The following is a 20,555-nucleotide window of genomic DNA, read 5'->3' as shown; positions in this document are numbered from 1 at the left end:
GGTCTAGGCAGCTAAATATGGCACTAGCTCAGGGGGAAACGCAGGGCTGCACCATATTCTTGTAAATATGGAGCAGCCCTGTGTTTCTAAAGTGACGAAGTGTGCCATTAGTCTTATTGGCTTAATGACACGCTTCTCCTCTTTCTCATAAATATGCCCCAAGGTTTGCTGTTGAATGGCATTTAGGTGCAATTTCAGACTGACTGTGATGAAACGGAGGTTAGTTAACCCAAGTGGGTCAAATATTTTCCTTCTGACTGAGTCTCTGAAATAGAAATCCTCCAGCTAGCTATTGGATGAGGCAGATACTGCTACAGCTGCTCGTTTTGGCAGGGAAATCGCTGAGTGGGAAAATTCTAGTTTTGCTCCCAAAACGTCATCTCTTCAGTCTTTCTACCTTTGGACAGTTTTTTTAAGGAGGTCAAAATCCACCAGTGGGGAAAGCTGGGAAACTGTATCCAATGAAGTCCTCTTGTCATCATACACCTTTGCAACCATGTGTAGCTTATGCAATAGAGGTCTTGGAAATACTAAACTTCTCAATTTTTCAGGTTTTCTGGGGTATATCCCTCTTGGTCTCCTCTAAGAGTCCCAGGATGTCAGAGACAGCACTTACAGCCAGGACTCACTCTAGCGGAAATCATCAGCAGGATCCAGTCTCGGTCTAGTTTCCAGTGGTGTCCCTTTAGCTGCACATGAGGTCAGCTAACTGACTCTTGGAGCTGACTTCTCTGTCCTAGGTTCAAGTGGGGCTTGGAACAGTCCCATAGGTGTCTACACAGGTCAGGTCACAGATAGCAAGTCAAGTCGTCTTCTGTTCTTCCTCAAGTTCAGATTTGATCTGACAAAGTACGGGTGAGGTGGGATATGGGATTCATTAGTCAACGGCAGGAGGTAACTTCTGGACACTTCCTAACCAACGGAGAAAACGTTCCCAGGGGCAAAATTTATCATGGTAGGACCTTTCTGTCTTCAAGGCTTCTGGTGTCCCAGTCAAGTATGTGTTTAGGGTAATGTGCAGTCTTTTCATCCTCAACTGCCCCAAACTGGTTCTGGAACTAACTGCCATTCCAACTGGGCTAGTGCCATGATGGCTAAATTTGGCCCAGGGAACAAAGGCTCCTATTCTTGAGGCCTCCTCTACACTTTACTATAAATGGGCAGGACTCACTATGGTCCCTTTCAAATTAATTACTTTCCTTATCCCTCCTCAGCTAACCTTCCTGCACTGAGAGGAGTCAAATATCTCACACCCAAGTATTCCTGTAAAAAGGCCTAAGCCATCTGTTTAGCTATGGGAGGAGTTTTCAGACTTCATTAACCCTTTTACTGCGTCCGAAAATCCACTGTGGTGCGGCGCCTTTGAAGAGTGGCCGGTGCCGCGCCAGCCAACGGACGTGCGCAGCACTACTTAGGTAGTGTTCGCGGTGGCCGTTGGCCGACAGAAGCAGCGAACAAGTTGAGGGAAAGCAATGACAGTGGCCTGCTGCTGGCTAATGCTAATTAGTTTACTGGAAGTTCAGGGAGACAAAGTGTAACTTTTTAAAAGTTACTTTCCTTAAATATCAAACATCCAAACTCACTAGTGAATTGGACATTTAATCATTATCAAAAATAGCAGTTGAAGGATTCTGTAGCCTACCACAAACCCAAGGAAGCACATGTAGTGTTTTATTCTGAATGTTAGTTGTTGCTCATAGTACAGTTACATCCCTTTACAGTGAAAATAGCTTTTGGGGGCTATCCACGGAAAGTACATGCCAACAACAAAATGTTGCCTGTATGACATTCAAACAGAACCTTGTGGGCTTTAAAAGCTGCTATTGGTTTATTTTCCTGCACCATATACTACGGCCTTACTGAAAATCTAAATGTTATAATTGGAGATTAGCCAGTTTTACCATGTTTTATGGGTCATAATTCAGTCAATCGAGACAAAGTTACCCTGTGTGCACAGCAATACCAGTCACTACAAATTGAGGTGATCATGCCAAAATACCTGTTAAACATAATCTCTGAAAAACATCCTTATTTAACTTTTTTAAGAGAATTTGTGATGGCTGGTGTTGGACTTAGGACTCTCTGCAGTATCCCCCCTAATCTTTTTGACTTTACCCCTCCTATTCTTCTGAATTTGTGTTTATTGGCATAAGCAATCTGTGCACGTTACTGCTAGTTAGCAGGGAAAAGGTGATTGTGCCCCCTTCCTAAAACATGGAAAAATTGGCTTACACCTAGTTGGCAAATTTAATGTATCTGTAAGTCTCTAGTAAATGGTACTACGTGTTCGTAGGGCATGTAAATTAAATGTTATTATAAGGCCTGCAGCACACATTATGCTACACTCAAAAGTAGACTTTTAAAACATGCCTTAGCCCTGCAATTATCCTCCAGTTTTCTTACCAATGATGAATTGTATATATCCGTGTTGGTTGATGTTTTTACGAGACAGTGCTCTAGATTTATTAACATGTATAGTCGTCACCGATCAGCATTCCAAGTTAAACAGGAAACATTTACTAAGTTGGGATGTTCTTTCCCTAAACATTTGGTGCATGCTACCAGTGTCCTGGGTCACATTCCTGCGAATGACTCTGCTGTTGGGGTCTGTGTATTCCTGCCAGACAGTGAGACAAATGGGACTAGATGTAGGCAGAATGGGCCATCCTTCCAGGAGGGATGGGGCTGAGTTGTTTCCTGCCCCACTTTTATCACCCCAGAGTTCTTGAAGCCTTGACAGGGGAAGAACTTTCCAAGAACCAAATGTAGGGGTAGTATACGGAATGCCCCAACTTCAAAGCCAAGTTGAAATTTGGACCTTCTGAACCTGTCTTCAGTGCACCTCTGGACCTGTGATTACTAAAGAAGAAGAACTGGCTTGTTTCCCAGAGGACTGCACTGCTGCTTGAGGTCTGCCTGCCTTGTTACCCAGAGGACTGTTCTGTTGCTAACAGAGGATTGCCTAGCTGTTTGAGACCCACCCTGCTCTCTGAGAAGGAAAACTGGATCTGCTCCAAGAGTCAGTTGGCTGAATTCCTGTCCTGAGCTACACCACACAACAAGTTCCAGAGGCCTGGATTAACTACATTCCTTAAAGGTTCTGTGATATCACTTCATGGCATACAGAACACTGCAGCCAGACTGATGACAGGAGAGCAAACACATTGTCTTATAATGCATGTATCAAAAAGCTACATTGGCAATGGATAGATATATTAAATAGAAATCTCTTTCATGCCATGAACACTGAGCTGACACAATGTTTCAGCCCATGAATATCTAGTTAAGCAGAATTTCTTCAAACTATAAAACTTCTACTTTATGCTTAACCCAAACAACAATAACACACAGCACTGTCAGATCAAAATGGGAAATGCCACTAGTAAAAGGTAGACAGATTTCTGAGTGTGTTTCTGAAGCCCTTTGTACCTGTTTATCAGACAAGTGTATGTGTCCATATTTAAATCCTCATAATCTATAGTTTCAGAAGAAGGAACTGAAGTGTTGCATGATGATCCTTGATGGATACACTGCTATTCTGCGCTACACATCTTTATTTTAGTATGCCAGCCTGTGTTTGCAGCAGTAGTTGAACTACATACAGAGCATAGTTCTTTGCATTTTTGAACATGACACCTAAAAATAACATGAGCCCAAGAAACAAGCAGGAGAATTTTACTTCTCATTGTCATGATAATGGTCAACAGTTTTCTTTTCAGACGCCCATTATATATGCTCCAGAGCAGGTTGGCCAATGGAAATAGAGGGCCTTGTGGACACCACCCTCCCACAAGCCTGACCTTTCACGGGCACTTCTTGTTGGTCAAAATGAAATTTTCACAAGTTGCAAAATAAAAAAACACTTGGGTGAAGCTGTCTTGCTGAGCATAATTTAGGAAACAAACATTTTAGCATTATGTACAATTCTGTTCTCGAAGTCAAGCATTTAACAGCTAACTGACAAGCACAACAGAACGGGTATGCTTACATGAGTTTTACAATAAAAAAATGACGTTCAATCACTTGCCCAATCAAATATTATCAGTGTAAACATTAACTGAAAGAACTTTGCACTGGCTTCTTAATATACTCCATTGTGTCAGTAGCCAGTTAAGAATAGTTATAAAAATCTTGTCAAAGACCTGGAACTTGCTTTTTACTTACACTGAGAATAAGTGGTTCCTGTACCGCTAACGCTGAATCTGTTCAGATGATGTCTAAGAGTGACGACATTCTTCTGTGGCTGAAACAGTATTATGTGGACTTTTGGTGCAAACAAACTGCCCAGCACAACAAAACCACTCAGACTAACAGAGATGCACATTGTAGTGGTTTGCACCTAAAAAGAGAAAGTTATAATGGAAGAAATTACAATATCTTGAATCATAATTACAGAAATCAAGTTAAAATAAATAGCACAACAATAAATATGAATGTTTCTATGTTCACAAAAACACAGAATATTTTAACAAATTTAGCAATAACTAGAAAAGAATACACAACTAGTGCACATTCACAACATACATTACTGTCAGAAATTAGGTTATCCATTGGTAAGAGGTTACCCCTATAAACTTAAACACAATCTGGTTAGGCTACATTATAGTTCTAAAATAATCTCTGCTCACTCGCTGGAAAAAACGGCACGAGCAACAGACAGTTCACCAGAAAATTATGTGTTAAGTTCAAACGGTGCCAAACCATTTTAAAGACATGAACACTACACAATACAATTTCTTTCCCAATTTAGAAAATTAATGAAAACAATTTAATAGGCAAAAACATGGAATTGATCAAAGAGGAACCGGTAATATAATTTTTTATTTTTTTATGGCAAAAGAATAAAAAAAACTCAAAGCACCAAATGAAAATCACAATAGACAATGGACCAGAACAAGGATTAATTTCAGGCCATTCATGATGGAGTGAGAGTGAGGTCAGCCAAGTGGGTCACCCTGGTAAAGGATTTTACCTCCCGGCTGTTATTCTGGAACTCCTTGTACTCTAGCAGACAAATCAGGATTTCATGTCAACTTTAGCTCTGAGATACATTTGCCACCTTTCCCTTGTACGAAGTTTAGCCTTCATAATTAGAGCATGTGTCCTGCTGTCCCACCGGAAGGGGAGAGCTAATTCCACTCTGGCAGAGAGCAGCCCACCATATTTAGAGATCATCGTCTGCCTGATGGAAATTTCAGTACACTCGGCAAACATTTTTGTTTTCAAGATAAGAACTCCCACGGTGGGAATTTGTTTCTTGAAAACAAAAACTATTTGCCTTGACTCACAAAGAGTTTTTTCTGCATGCACGGGGAACATTCATCATATTTCTGGCATGGTGATACAATCATGGAAAATGAGGGGTGGCCATTGAGCTCTAAATAATGTAGGGTGACGATGAGTGTGCCCCAGCAGTCCTGTGGTGAACAATCTACTAGAGCTAGGTTACCACTGTCGGAGCCATCAGAGGCTTCACTGGCATTTACCTAGTGGTTTTCATGACTATAAATAAAACAGGAAAATTGCGGCGGGAGGACCTCAATGTACAGCATTCTCCTCTGCCAAACCGCAAATAAGCCTCTCCGTCTATTTTTGTTTTTCAAAATGTCCCTGTGGGACAAGACTGGAGGCTATAGTCAGAGACTCGATACTTTAAAAAACAGTCCTGCTCCAGCCACTTGTTAGCCAGAGTGAGAGAGACCTGATATCTTGCTGCTGAAGTCGTGCTCCTCCATGGGAAGCTTCAGCACCTTATCCAGGTCCTCCAGAGGTAGAAACAGTCTGAATCAGCTTTGGTGCAGGAAAAACATTCTTGGTCACTCCTGCACCTCCTGGTCCTGTTCTCCAGTTCTCTCTCAAGCCATGGCTCCTATACGGTCCAGTCCACAATGATCAGCTGAGCCTTCTTCAAGTCCGGAGTCCTTCTGCTTTTGCCGTCACCACATCAGGTTACATGAGGCTAACCACTTGGCCCTTGGAGACAAGGTCCAGTGCCAGGGTGACAGCAGGAGTAGTAAGTCCTTGGTTCTTTTTTTCTTCCATCTTTGAGGCACTCTTCTTTCTTTTAAGAATGTTCTTCTCAGGTCCAGAAAGGTGGTTGTAAGCTGCCAGTGCTATTTTGAGCACTAGATAGTAATTTGAGAATTCCCTACAACTAACCTGGGCACCTTTCTTGCAGAATTCCCACCTCCCTATTCCATCACTTCCTCAGAACCAAGATTGCCCTTTCCTTCTTCCAGCCACAGGAGCCTTATTCCTCCTTCTGTCCACTTCCCTATGAAGGTGAAGCGTCCTCCCATCTGCCAGTGCTAGAACTCATTTTCCTTCCTGTTGGGAATGAAAGGTTTCAATTCCTGAAATCACTTTTTGGATCTCTAGTTAAAAGGAGGAGCTGTGAAAGCTGCCCTTCGGTTTTCCAACAATTTCTACCCTCCCCTCCCCCCACAGGTGCACCTGTAAACTATGAGGGCATACATATATCAATATCTGGCATGCCCATTTTTATAGTTTTGTTGCCTTAGAAAGCACACTTTAGGAGTGACTTAACTAATGTATAAACGCAGTTTTTTTCCACACAGCCAAGTCACTTTTTTTTTACAATACTTTTTAAACTGTAGGCCAGCCAGAACACCGTGGTGCACTCTGGAAACTAATATGTGTGTCATACTTGTGGATGCAGCTCGCATATGATATTTAACTTCCACGTCATTGGTCCTTTTTTCTGAGCCATATACTGTGGCCTTTCTGGAAAGTTAAGTAAGCCATTTAAGTAAAACAAATTCTCAATACCCATTTTAGGAGAAACCACATTCGCTGTGGCTCTGTGCCGAAGTACCATACAGTATCGAAATGCACATAGTCCTAAAGTAAAAAAAATACACAGGCAAGTGAGTCGGAGGAACACTTAAAAAATGATGTCCTTTTGTACACTTGCCATACACGCTAAGGCAGCATTTTACACCTCACCCTTCGGGTATTCTGGTGTTCTGTTTAAAGATGTGGGCAAGGCAAATTACACCATGATTCTACAATTGACGCACTACGCTTGATACAACAGGTAGGATAGCTGGCACTTTTACCGTTGCCTTTACAATTGATGAGATGATAACATTCTCATATTCTCCAGCGTCAGCCTGTAGCTCTACTGGTTATCATGAAAGCCAGAGAGCCAGGCCTGTCAGACATTAGTGTAAAGAAGAGGGAGCTATAGGTACTGCCTACTGCTTAGCGTGGCTCATGTGCGTGGGGCGGTACTCCAAATCTGCTTGTGCCAGGTTCCTTTCTGTGATGGAAAGTCTGAATGTCATCACAGACTGAAAATGCTGTCTGAAGCTGCTCGTGCATGGAGAGGAGACAGCATGTGGTAGCATAAAGGCAATGAGCTATTATTCCCAGCACTGCACTACTGCACATAAAATGATTTGGCATCAATTATCCGGCTTCGAAGGAACTATAGTTGTGTGGAACCAAGAAACACACATTGCAAAGTTTTTATTTTTGTCCAGGCTCACTATTTATTCACCTTTCTGTGCTTTCTCACTGGGACACACTGCACTTGCGTCTTGTCATTTATCACTTACAAATTGTACATAAACCTTGCACTAAATTGCGTAATTGTTTTTAATCTGTACTTGCTATTTGTGTAGATTGAACATCGTTTTTACGCCAGATAGCCATCATGTGGTCTTCTACATTCATTGTATGCATCAAATTATTTTTCTTAAAAATGGTGAAATTAATTTAATGAGTTCCAGGTGAACCTCTGATTTGTTTACAGATTATTCCCAGCAGGCGCCAAACTTTTGCGAGTTCTAGAAAGACAACAGTCATGTTGGATTATCGGGTGTAAATCGCCCTGTCGTTCATAATGTTTTTTGCTAGACAACTCTGCAAAACGTTTGCTGCAGCAGAGACCTCGCCACACGGATTTCCTGGCAAAGACCCATTGCTTCCTAAATGATTGTTTTGAATGGAAAATTGTATTACAGAGAAGTATTTTGAAAGTTGAGTTAATGAAAACAAACTTTGAACTGTTCTCTTGAACATTTATTTGTATTTTTAAGACTGGCTTTGTATATTATACTGTAGAAAACTGTGGGTATTGCTTAATGGAGGTGATGTCACACATCAAACAATAACTGCAATCCTTGTAAGGGAGTCCCTGAATTAACCTGAGATCAACCTCCTGGCAGGTATGGTACAGAGCCGACAGGCTTGACTTAGAGGCAAAGAGTAAATTATTTATGCAATACTGTGAACCTGGACCTGTTTGCAGCATGCCCCCACTTTTTGACCCAATTTTGACTACTAGATGCTGGTTTTCTGATTCTAATTGTGCCCTGGATTCTGCTACCAGACCCAGTGTCTGTGGTCTGAATAAACGTACATGGTAATTAAGTATAATTAGAAATGGTACTTGCAACCTACCTGTATGTCCCTAGTATATGGTGAAGCATGTAGGTTTAGAGGCCCGGTAGACTTAATCAACGTACATGTACACTACCGTGGTGCCTGCTGTCATTTGAAAAGCCAGCCCTGCCTTGCAGGGTGCTTTTAAAGAAGAATTATATGCAAATCGACTTTGGGATTAAAGGTACTTCCAAGATAGTAAATGACCTTACTTTTATATATAATTCACCTCTAAGTCTCCCCTAGATACCCCAGGGGTAGGGTGTCTTGTAACTATAAGCAGGGGCATTATAAAAGATGGTTCATATGCCCTGATGTGGGAAAAACTGCCAATTTTGTTTTTACCAATCGTAATGCGGTGGCTCCATATGATAACACAGGAATACTTTAATAAACTTAATTAAAGGTATAGTTCTGATAAATCCAAGAACTCACCATTGTTAGATTCATTGTAAGTATTACAGACAATGAGTTGTAGAACTTTCTTTTCTGTGAGCCAAAATCCAGCCTTCCAGAAGCACTTCTCTGATTGGCCAGCCTCTGCCAGGTTGAGGCAAGCTGTCTTAAGTGTCTTAATGAGGTGTGAAGTGGTGTGCTAGAGTGACAAATTATTTCCTGTGAGTGGAGGACTGGAGCTGCAGAAGCAAAAGGCAGGATGGGGCTGGAGTAGCCAAACTGGTTCTCAAAGGGAGAATGGCACTTTAGGATAGCACAGGTTAATCCCCACTTCCTGCACCCCAAGCCACACAAGAGCCCCTGTAATTAGATTAGTGAAAGGTCTGGAAGGGGAGTGTTAGAGAAACTTAGCCACACCAGTGGGTTGGCTCAGACAGATTTAACACTCCAGGAGAGAGTTTATCCATCTTGGATTTTGGCAGAATAGTGATTTCTGGGACAAAAATATGTCACACTTTGGAGGAAGACGTCATACCTAAGGGTGGCACTCTGCATCCCATTGGTCAGGCGTGCCCCCCTGCTTGACACTCAGGGAACACTCAACAAATATGGAAGAGTTGCCAAGCAACTCAGATCTACAGCAACCAGGTTCAACCTGGTTGGAAGATTTACCTTTGGACCTAATCTCTGAAGTGGGAGGTCCCAAATCCTCAGGGCCCAGAGGAGGTGTTGACTTTTGGTAGGAAAGCTCTGAGCTGTAGAAATTTGAATTTCACATTCAGGGATGATCCCTAGCTGACCAGATACTTTTGGCGCCTTGCCCGGTAAAGATTTCTACATTCAGACTTAGTCACCTTTTTGGAGCTCCAATACCTCCAGTGAAGCCAGGCGGCAGGCTATAGCCAAAGAGGGTTCCAAGAGGCCGGATACTTATTCTGCGAGGTCCCACTAAATCTGATTTGCTACTAAGGAAAAGCTCAAAGCAGGGGAAACCTGAATCTTCAGCTCAGCTCCAACACACCTTTGTTGGATTGACTTTGCAGGTTTGTCCTGGCCCTCCAGAGGTCTTTGAATTTAAAAGGTTTAAAAGGTTTCTATGTCCCAGGTTTCTCAGGAGGTTAGGAGGAGTATACTGTGACACAGCCCGGGTTTCCAGGATCTCTGGAAAAGCATTTGTGGGGTCAAGACTCACTCCAGCAGAAGACACCAGCAGGGTCTGGGCATGTCTAGTTGGAAATGGTCAGTGGGGCAGTTGCAGGATAGGCATCTTGTAGCTTGTTGTGTCAATGTAAATTTAACAGGAGGTCAGACTCATGACCTTTGGAGTTCCCTTCTTTTTCCTGGGTATGAGAGAGAGAGAGCAGGCACAGTCCTTTAGGGATCTTTTCAGGTGTAAGATAAATTCAGTCCTCCGGTCTTCCACAGGTCCAGTAGTGTTCTGAGGAGGATACTGTGCATGCCACATTTATGCCTGCACCAACCTGTGGGTGGGCATGACCCCTAACTCTTACCTAACCATTGGGGTAAATGTTCCCAGGAGTTACCCTACCCTCTTTTGCAGCATGTCCTGTTTTCCCTACTGCCATAAATCCCACCATTCTCTTCTCTGCCTAATTCCAGGAGAGAGAAACCCTTCTACCCTTGTGCGAGCCTGCATGCACATGTCAGAGGTGTGGCCAGGGAATTATCCCTCCTCTGTGGTCCCTTTAAACTAGTTCTGGGGGCAGCTTCCTCGCCACTGGCATTGAAACCTGACTGGCTGGGGAACAAGGAAGAGGCTTGTGCAGGTGTCATTTGGCATTTGCCAATGACAGGAGAGGCCCCTTTGAAGATAATTAAGTTCCTTGGCGTTGCCTGAACGGTCATCATGCCACAGGAACAAAAACACCTCCCCAAACCCAAGCCTTTGTATCCTGCTCTAAGGACAGTGTTTGCACCTCATTTAGGGTTAAGCACTCAGAGGGCTGCAGCTGGAGGCTAAAACAAATTAGCCTCCAGAGGCTTTAATCAGGGAAAAGGTACCATTCTATAAGTATCTTTTCCTTAATATTTAATAAAATCCGACTTCACTAGTAAATTGTGCTTTTAATTTTGTAGGTGTTTCCTACCCACAGATAACAATAATACATTTTATCGTACATTCCAGTGTTTTCCTATGGAACAAACATCCTTGCTTCAGTGAATATAATGTTTGGGTCTATTTCACTGTAAGGACATGTATAACATTACATTTCAACATGTCCTACTTTTACATACTATGCAGCCTACATTTTGGTCTATAAGGCCTACTTAGGGATGACATATTATTATTCAAAAGAAAGGTTTAGGTCTGTCAAAGGGGTTTATTTTGACATGTCGATTTACAGTTTAAAATTGCTTTAGTCAGGCTACAGTGGTAGACCTGAAGGCATTATTTGCACTGTCACTTTAGTGGATGGCACAATGAATGCTATAGTCTGCTAGTGACATTTGATTTACAGATGCTGGGTTCCACATACTGGGGACTTGTAGGCACGGTAAATATGCCAATTAGAGGTATACTGATTTCATCATATTGAAAGGAGGAGCACAGGCACTTTACCACTGGTTAGCAGGGAAAAGGTGCACAGAGTTCTGCAGTCAGCAAAGTTAATGAAGAAATCTGGGGTTACACCTTGCAAAAGATGGCCATTTCCCACATGGGTCCCACCAGTAGTAGGTGGAGAGAAACACCTACCCGCATGGGAGTTCTAATCGCTAAGGTAGAAAAACATGGAAAACCATCATCATTGGCATCGTCATTCCCAGGGTGGTGTCCATATCCTGGACGGAGATGGACCACCTCAACAGTTTAGTATTCTCTTCCTGCATTTGTGTCAGCTACCTAAAGGGACCTGGGGTTTATCGGAACCCAGAAATTAGTTCCAAACAAGAATAGCCACACTTCTTTAATGCCCAGACCACTGCAAATGCTTCTCTTTCAATGGCACTCCACCCTGCTCCTTGGATAGAAGCTTCCTGCAAATAAATGCTGTATGTGCCTCTAGGCCCTCCGCATTCAACCGCAAGAGGACAATCCCAATCCTGTATTCTAAAACATCTGTCTGCACAATGAATTCCTTATTGTAGTCAGGCGCCCTGAGGATTGGTCTGTGCAAATTGCTGTCTTCTGTGTATGGCATATCTCTGTCCAGATCACATTCTGGGGCTGCTTTAAGGAAATCCTATCAGTCAGCAAGAGACAATGGTTCTAACCCCTTCACCCCCCCCACAAACCTCCTGTAATATCTAATGAGGTCCAGAAATGCTCTCACTTGGCTCTGTGTTTTGGGTGGCTACCAGGCAAGGATGGTTTACGTCTTGCACAGGAGAGGCTGTACCTGTACACACAAATCTGTTGCCTTAGGTACACCACAGAACCCTGCCCTATCTGGCCTGTTCTGGCCTTGATAGTAATGCCTGCCTTTTGGAGGGCCTAAGGCACTTCCCAGAGGTGGATCAGGTAGTCTTCCTGTTGAGTTGAAGACAGCAATGTCATCCAGATAGGCGACACTTAAGTTCCCTAAACCAGCAAGGACCCAGTTGACCAAACTTTGGAAGGTGGCAGGGGCATTCTTTAACTGAAAGGGCATTACCCAGACCTGGAAATGTCCCTCATGGATGGAGAATGCTGGCCTCTCATTGGTCAGCTAATACCCTGACGTCATATTAAAGGTACAGGGGAGCTTGGCAGCTCCTAACAAGTCAATGAGCTCAACAGCTCTGGGAATGGGATGTCCATCAATCTTCGTGACTGGAGTAAGATGCTTTTAGTCCACAGAGAACTGCAGTTTCAGGCCAGTCCCTTAGGGTGTGAGTCAGCCTTTTATACCAAGTCCCTTGGCCTATACTACAGACTACAGGAGTGATCAATCATCCCCAGCTCGATCATCTTCGACACTTCATCCTCGATGCTGACTCTTACTTTGTCAGACAGCCTGTACATTTTTAATTTTGGCAGGCGATCTTTCAGTCCGGCTGCTGCTGCAACGTTTGCGAGCGTCTCCCAGATGGGTGATGTCGCGTACGTACAACAGCAGATCGTCGGCGTATAAGGTCACGCTGTGAATGTTATCTGCTATGGGTATGCCCAACTCCTTACTACTCTCCCGGAGGCTGATTGCCAGTGGTTCTATTGCTAGTGAGAAGAAGAGTAGGGAGAGTGGAAATCCCTGACGCATGCCTCTTGCTATCGTGAAGGGCGCTGAGGTAAGGCGGCCGAGGCGTAGTCGGGTCGTGAGTTTCATGTATAATAGTCTTGTATACACCTGCAGCGTGGGGCTCACTCCCACCTGTTGCAGCACCTCGAACAGGTGGTGTCTGGGTCTGGTGTCGAAAGCCTTCTGCAAGTCCAGGTCTAGGTCGGCCGCACAGGGATATTATGGGATATGTTTCTGCCCGGCACAAACCCACACTGAACCGGATGTACTAATGTCAGGTGGATTTGAGTATAGCAATCCACCAGGATCTTACCTAAGTTCTTGCAGTCTGTTGACAGTAGTGTGATTGGTCAGCAGGAGGTCAGTAGTGTAGGGTCATGACATGGCTTCAGAAATGATCCAGTGATAGATTCACGTAGAGAACCCTTGGAGTTCTCTATTGTCTAGCGCCTCTTTATACATTTCGGCCAGCCTGGGGGCCAGTTGTGTGGAGAATATGGCATAGTATTCCGATGGTAGGCTGTCGTGGCCTGGGGTCTTATTATGTGCTAGGGCTTGAATCGTGTGTTTCACATCCGATGATGTGATTTGTGTATCTAGAGTGGTTCTATTGGACTGGGAGATTTGCAGCATGATGAGGGTTGCCAGGAATCTCCCCCCCCCCTGTTCAGGGCTCTCTTTTCCGGGGGAGGGTGTATATACCTTGGTGTAGTAGGTGCTGAAGGTCTGTAAGATGTCCACCTGCGTGCGGACTGTGGTACCCATGGGGTCAACTTTTTCTGCGATTGGGCGTGCTACTGTTTCCTGACAAATGAGCCAGGCCAGTAATGTTCCAGATCGATATCCTTCCCAATGAGTTCTGGCCACGTAAGCTTTCAGTAGCGGCCGGTGGAGGGAGTTCAGTGGGGCTGTGAGGCGGGGCGGGGGAGGGGCAGAGTGGGGGGTAGTAAACACCGGACCATGGATGAACGGAGGTAAGTAAATAGTTAAATAAAAAGAATTTTGTTGCACGCGCTGCATTGCAAAATGCGATGCAGCGCACGCAACGAATTTTTTTATTTATTTAATTACCTCTGTTCATCCATATTCCAGTGTTTACTACCCCCACCCTGCCCCTCCCCCGCCTCTCCGCCCCACGGAACTCCCTCCACGGGCCGCTACTGTAAGGTTTGAAGTTGTACCTGCAGAGATCCACCAGTAGTAGGAAGTAGTGTTTCCTCTCATATTTTGTTCACATCAGAGCTGGAGGACAGACAGACAGAAAGGGACCTGAAGTTGAGATTGGCTACCCTGGCCTTGGAGGAGAAAAAGCTCACTGCTGAGGACAGAAAGTTGGCCATTACCCTGGAGAAGAAGAAGGTCATCCTGGCCCATGAGAAAAGCCAGCAAGAGCCTGACTTGTGTTCCAAGAGAGCCTCTGACTCCAGTGATGCTGGCAGCATCAGTGATGTTTCTAGGAGAGGTGAACAATCTACATCCCTAAAGACCTGGTGCTATGTGCTGAGGATGACATAGATATGGTTTACAGCATCTAAGGTGACCCTACGTATGCATAAAGTCCAATAGGAGAATTGGGGGCTAGTTCCTGGAAGCTCATGCTCATTGCTGGAAGGGATATCTGATTGGCCCTAGAAGTAGCTATCAAGATAAAGTATGCCCCCATGAAGGTAGTCCTTATCTGTAAGTTCGGTTTGGCTCCTGAGAAGTATCGCCTGAGGTTCAGGGATGGCCGGAAGCAGGCACATCAGTCATGGATAGATTTTGTGGAGTCATCAAGGAAAGCATTTGACTAGTTAATCACTGACACAATAGTGTGGTAAACAATATTGTTGAAAAAAGTATTGTGCCAACAATATCTTTTTCTATAATATTGTGCTCCTATACTTAAAGTAGTAAGTACAAAAATATTGGGGAAAAATATATCGCTGACACTAATATTGTAAAAAAATATACAGAAATATAATTTTTTTTATATAAACAGAGTTTAAAGTAGTAAATGTTAAATATTTCAATACATACATTTAACTTAATGTAAAATAAATCCCATTAATATTTAATACTATATAAAAATATATACTTCATTAAACACACACACACACAAATATATGTATGCGTTTGTGTTTATATATACATATGTATATATATAAACATATATATGGTGTAACATAACAAACATTTTTATATTACATTATATTAATTTTGCAAATATTTTATGGTTATATATATATAACATACACAGTAAAGCTATACAAATGTAAAAAATTCAATAACAAAAAATATATTATTTAATTGAGGAAATAAATAAAATATAAAAAATGTAAAACCTCAAAAAACACATTTACTAAAAATGCTATAAACAATATATCTAAAAATAAAAACAAATAGTATTTAAAAACAAACAATTAATGCTATAAAATCAAATTAGCCATTAATATGAAAACTATTAGAGTCTAAGAATATCAAATGGACTGTTCTCACTCTAGTTTATGCAATAGTATTCGTAAGGGTTAGATTTACTATTGCTACTGTAGGCTCCGCAATAATAGGGAAACTGCTGGACTTCAAAGGAGTAAGATTTACTATTCCTATTCCAGTCAGTGCAGCAGTAGGAAAAGCACTGGAATTCGAAGGGGTTAAATTTACAATTGCCGGGGGCGTGGCTGAGGCGCCGCGCAAGATGGCCGCCTAGAGAGTTTTCTCCGCCGCACCGGGACGCGCGACGGAGCATTTGCAGCGCTTATTATGAAGTTCGTCATCCACAAACGCTCGCATCATGAGTCGGAGCGTTGACTGCCTCTGGTGAGCTTACTTGCAACTTCCAACGTGCTGCATTTAAGGACTTTCCAGTACTTTGTGTTTTCTCCACATAACGGCCGCCATTTTGTATTCCTGCGAGTCAGCTCAATGTCAGGGATTTACTGCCTCATAAAAATTCCTTCATACGCCGACTCCTCTCCTGTTTCCTTGGGCTTCCTGCCATGCTTTTATGATGAGTTGCCACGCAATTGACTATTATAATGACTCCATTTGTTTCCTCATAATAACTGCCACCTCATTTACTGGACTTCCTGCAATTCTCTATATGGCACATTTCTCTATGCTGGAATGTTAACAGGATTACTAACTGTGCTTCTGCCCTTCCGTTCCTGATGTTTTCAGGGCCCTTTGTGTCACTGTTGCTGTACGCTTATTTTTTCATGGTGTTGAATGCTTTTTTACAACAATAGATGCCTTGACTGCCTGTTACATAGCATTTTTTCTGCTTCTACCACATATTTACCTACTCTACATGGTCAATTTTCACCGTTCTTGGAAGGCTTATTTTTGGTATCCTTATCCTCGTTCATCATAACAGCCCTTCGCTTACCCTGTTAGCTGAGGACTTTATTCTCTATGGGCAAGCTGCGTCACCTGAAGTTCGTCTTTACACCATCAAAGAGTGTTCCTGCGTCACCATCTTCTCATCCCTCTGCTTCTCCTAATACAAGCCAAATGGCGGGGCTGCTCCTGGTCGCTCTCCCTCTGCACAGCCCCCTTCAGGCAAACCTTCTCCGCCTACTGCGTCAACTAAACGCCTGTACCACGACCCGCCATCTCCAGACAAAGCTCCATCTCCCATCTCCATGGAACTACTTTTAGAGGAGATTCGCACTCTACACCCATTTGTAGAGGAGACCAATAGCAAAATGCAGTTCCTTGAGGAGAAATGGTCATCAATTGATAACAGAGTGTCATCTGTAGAACAACAAGTTTCAGACCTGCAAGTTAATTCTCAACGCATCTCTTCTTTGGAAAAATCGGTTATTGCTCTTCAGCAGCACACTGAGTACTTAGAAAACAGGAATAGGAGGAACAACCTATGCATTTATGGTTTACCGGAGTCTCTGGAAGGTGACGATCCTGTGACGTTCTTTTCCTCTTTCCTCCCGAAACTCCTAAACATGCCATCTACTAATTCTCTCAACATTCAAAGAGTGCACCGGCTTGGTCCCCGCTCATCTGCCTCAGCTAAGCCACGTGGTGTCATCATTCTCTTCTTGAGGTTCACGGATCTTCTTTCAGTTCTATCTGCGGCTAGATCTAAACGTCAAGTTTCCTGGTTGGGTCAGAGAGTGTTTCTGTCTCAAGATGTCTCCAATGCTACCGCCTCTAGAAGAAAAGAATTCCTAAACCTCCGTGCTCCTTTACGTTCTATTGGTGCAAGATATGGTTTATTTCACCCATGTATTTTCAAAGTTACTCACCAGAACCAAACATGGACTTTTTTAGACCCAGCAGAACTTAAGAACTTTATTCATACTCAAACTAACAATGGCATGGATACTACCACTTCTCCTTGTGGTTGATTACTTAATTTTTTTTTTCCTTTCTTCCTTACAGGTCTTCTTTTTGGGAGTATCTTGCATCTATCTTTATCCATCATTTATCTGTTATATTGTGGTTCTTGTCATTTGAGATTTCTTATAGTTCCTTCATTGTACACTTCTTCTTTATGTTTGTTCTTCCTGACATCTTAGTCTTTTCCAGACCTTGTGTATCTTTTTAAGTTGTTTGTTGGTTGATTTGGTTTATATAGCCTTATATATTTCCCTGTTGTTAATTGTTTTTTTTGTATTGATTTATACAGAGCGGTCGATTTATTCACCTTCTATCCATAAGGTTCCCTTTCTGCGTCTTCGTCCTGGTGCGGTTGGACTCCCAACTCTCGGGAGGCTCGTCTTGTCCAGTGTCGCCATTGCCCCATTACCCTTTTTTATGTCCCTCTCAGGTATGTTATTTTCAGTCATCCTTTTTGGATATGTGCTGTCTTTTCTTGTATTTCTGCCCTCTTTTCCTCCCCCTCTTTTCCTTTTCCCTCCTCTTCACTCACTGGTCGAACTCCTCTTTCTTTGGTTTCTCTTTTTCTCCCATTTTCTCTATCCTCCTTCTCTTTCTCTCATTTTCCAGCTTTATAGTGCATATATACCTTTTTGTGTTTTTTGTCTCTACTGATTTTATGTTATTTGTAAATTCAAAGTTGTTTCTTGGAATGTAAAAGGTTTTATTAATCCTATTAAACGGCAAAGAGTTCTTTCCCATTTAGCTTCCTATAACCCTGATATAGTTCTTTTACAGGAAACCCACCTTACCGAAATTGAATCCCTTAAATTAAAGAGGGGTTGGGTAGGTTCAGTTTTATTTTCACCTTCCAACAATAAAAAGAATGGAGTTGCCATTTTATGTCACAAAAAACTAAAATGTACTGTTTTGTCACAAGAGGAGGATACTGAAGGTCGATGGATACTAGCTAAATTGTTAATCAACTCTATTCCTTTAACTGTTTTTAACGTCTATGGTCCTACGCAACCGTATTGTTCTTTTTGGCCATTTATCATGAAAAAATGTATTCAACATAAAGATGAATGATTTAGTCTAGGAGGAGACTGTAACCAGATTGTTGATCCATTCCTTGATCGTAAATCTGCGGTTCGTTTCATACCTCACAAATCTCACAAACAATTTCTTGACACTATCTTGCAATCATGCTTTATTGACTCTTGGCGACTCTCGCACCCTGATACTTTAGATTACTCTTTTTTCTCTCCTCCTCACTCATCTTTTTCTCGTCTCGACTATATTTTTCTTTCTCAACCTCTATCTCAAAACTTACTGTCTTCTTCTATCGAACCCATAGTTATTTCGGACCATGCCCCTATTGTAATGGTTATTGACTTACTTCCTCCACACAACAAGCCCTCTCGCTGCCGCTTCAATAGCACTCTTCTTAGCGATCCCACCTTCTCTTCCTCTTTTTGTTCCTTTGCTAAGGAGTTCTTTCTACTTAACTCCGACACTAGTACCCCTCCTCATATCCTTTGGGATTCTTTTAAGGCTACCGCAAGAGGCTTCATTATTGATTTCGTTTCTAAAAAAACAAGAAGCAATATCTTCAAAAGCGGAAAGCTTCCTTAGCGCATATAAAATCTTTGGAGCATAGGTTTTATACCTTTTCAGATAAATCTATGTCCCCAGATCTTTTACGAGCAAAATTAGAATTTAACAAATTTACTACCGACAATGCATCTTCAATTCTTCTTCGTAGCAGTTCTCGTTATTATGGAGGCCGCAATAAATCAGGGAAACTCTTAGCTAATTATCTTAAATCTCGTAAAGAACGTACTCTTATAGAATCTATTTATTCTTCTGATAATATTCTCCTACATAAAGATAAGGAAATTCTTGATCAATTCCAATTATTTTACAAACATCTCTATACCCCAGAATCTTCTCCTACCCCTTCTCTTATTCAAAATTATTTTGAGAAGCTTCCTAAACCTCCTAACTCTCATCTCAATTTTCTGAACCTTGAACTTGACCTCTCATTACACGAACCTTCCATTGCTTTGAATTCCCTTACTAAAGGTAAAACGCCCGGTCCTGATGGTTTCCCCGTTGAATTTTATTTACACTTTGCTGATTTCTTATTACCTAAACTTATGATTCTTTTTCAGTCATTTTATTCATCTGGTATGGCGGATGGCACTTTTCAGGATGCTACCATTTGTCTTATCCCAAAAGATGGTCGTGACCCCCAATTATGTAAAAATTATCGTCCGATCTTTTTAGTTAACGTTGACTATAAATTATTTGCTAAATTGCTTGCGCTGCGCTTAAATCCCTTTATGCCCCATCTCATTGGCAAGGAGCAATGTGGCTTTGTTAAAGGTAGGCTTACATCTGATAACTCTCGCCTGTTTCTTAATGTTCTAAACAAAGTTTCATCTCTTTCAAGTCTTTTAGCCGCTATCTCTGTTGATGCGGAAAAGGCTTTTGACAGGGTTGATTGGTCTCTTTTGTTTGCTTCATTACGTTGGCATGGTTTTGGTCCCAAATTTATATCCCTTATTTCTCTATTATATTCTGCTCCCAAAGCATCGGTGCTGGTAAACGGTCAACTCTCTTCGCCCTTTACTCTTCGGCGGGGCGTTCGTCAGGGCTGCCCTTTATCCCCACTTCTTTTTGTCCTGGCTCTTGAACCATTTTTGTCTTCCATTCGTTGCAATACCTCTATTTCTGGGTTTCCTTATGGCAACAATCAATTGAAACTTTCTGCATATGCAGATGATATTCTTTTGTTTCTTTCCGACCCAGAAACCTCTGTTCCCCCCTTACTAACTGAATTTGATTCCTTCTCTATGGTCTCAGGATATAAGATCAATGCAGACAAAACTGAAATCCTTCCTCTCACCACAACCTGTCTCCCCCATCTTTTCTCCTCTACTGGCTTTGCCTGGAATAGTTCAAAGATTATATATCTGGGTATTTGGTTTTCTAACTCTATTTCTGCTTCAATTAAATTAAATATGTCCTCAGTTTTATCCAGAATTGAACAATTGTTCTCCTCCTGGAATCCTCTTCTTCTCTCCAGGTGGGGTCGATTGGACTCAATTAAGATGATGATATTCCCTATTTTAATTTATACCTTTTCCTTGTTACCTGTTCATATTCCTGTACTCTACTTTAAGCGTATCGATTCTCTCCTCACGAAGTTTCTCTGGAAAAATAAAAAATCTAGAATCTCCCTTACAATTC

At 42.2% G+C, this 20,555-nt stretch overlaps 1 protein-coding gene across 2 annotated transcripts in view; it reads right to left on the bottom strand.

Moving 5' to 3' along the window:
- The window catches only part of GRM3 (glutamate metabotropic receptor 3), a 1,313,590-nt gene that overhangs the window by 28,424 nt on the left and 1,264,611 nt on the right, over window positions 1–20,555 (bottom strand). For both annotated transcript variants that reach the window (XM_085652908.1, XM_085652907.1), the window contains one exon: window positions 4,165–4,339. In XM_085652908.1, coding sequence (XP_085509034.1) covers window positions 4,165–4,339 — 175 coding nt within the window. The remainder of the gene's footprint in view (window positions 1–4,164; window positions 4,340–20,555) is intronic.

This window comes from Triturus cristatus, chromosome 4_1 (genome assembly GCF_964204655.1).
Source record: "Triturus cristatus chromosome 4_1, aTriCri1.1, whole genome shotgun sequence".
Taxonomy (NCBI): Eukaryota; Metazoa; Chordata; class Amphibia; order Caudata; family Salamandridae; genus Triturus; species Triturus cristatus.
The sequence above is the reverse complement of the archived record's forward strand: the minus strand, read 5'-3'. Positions and strand labels throughout refer to the sequence as shown.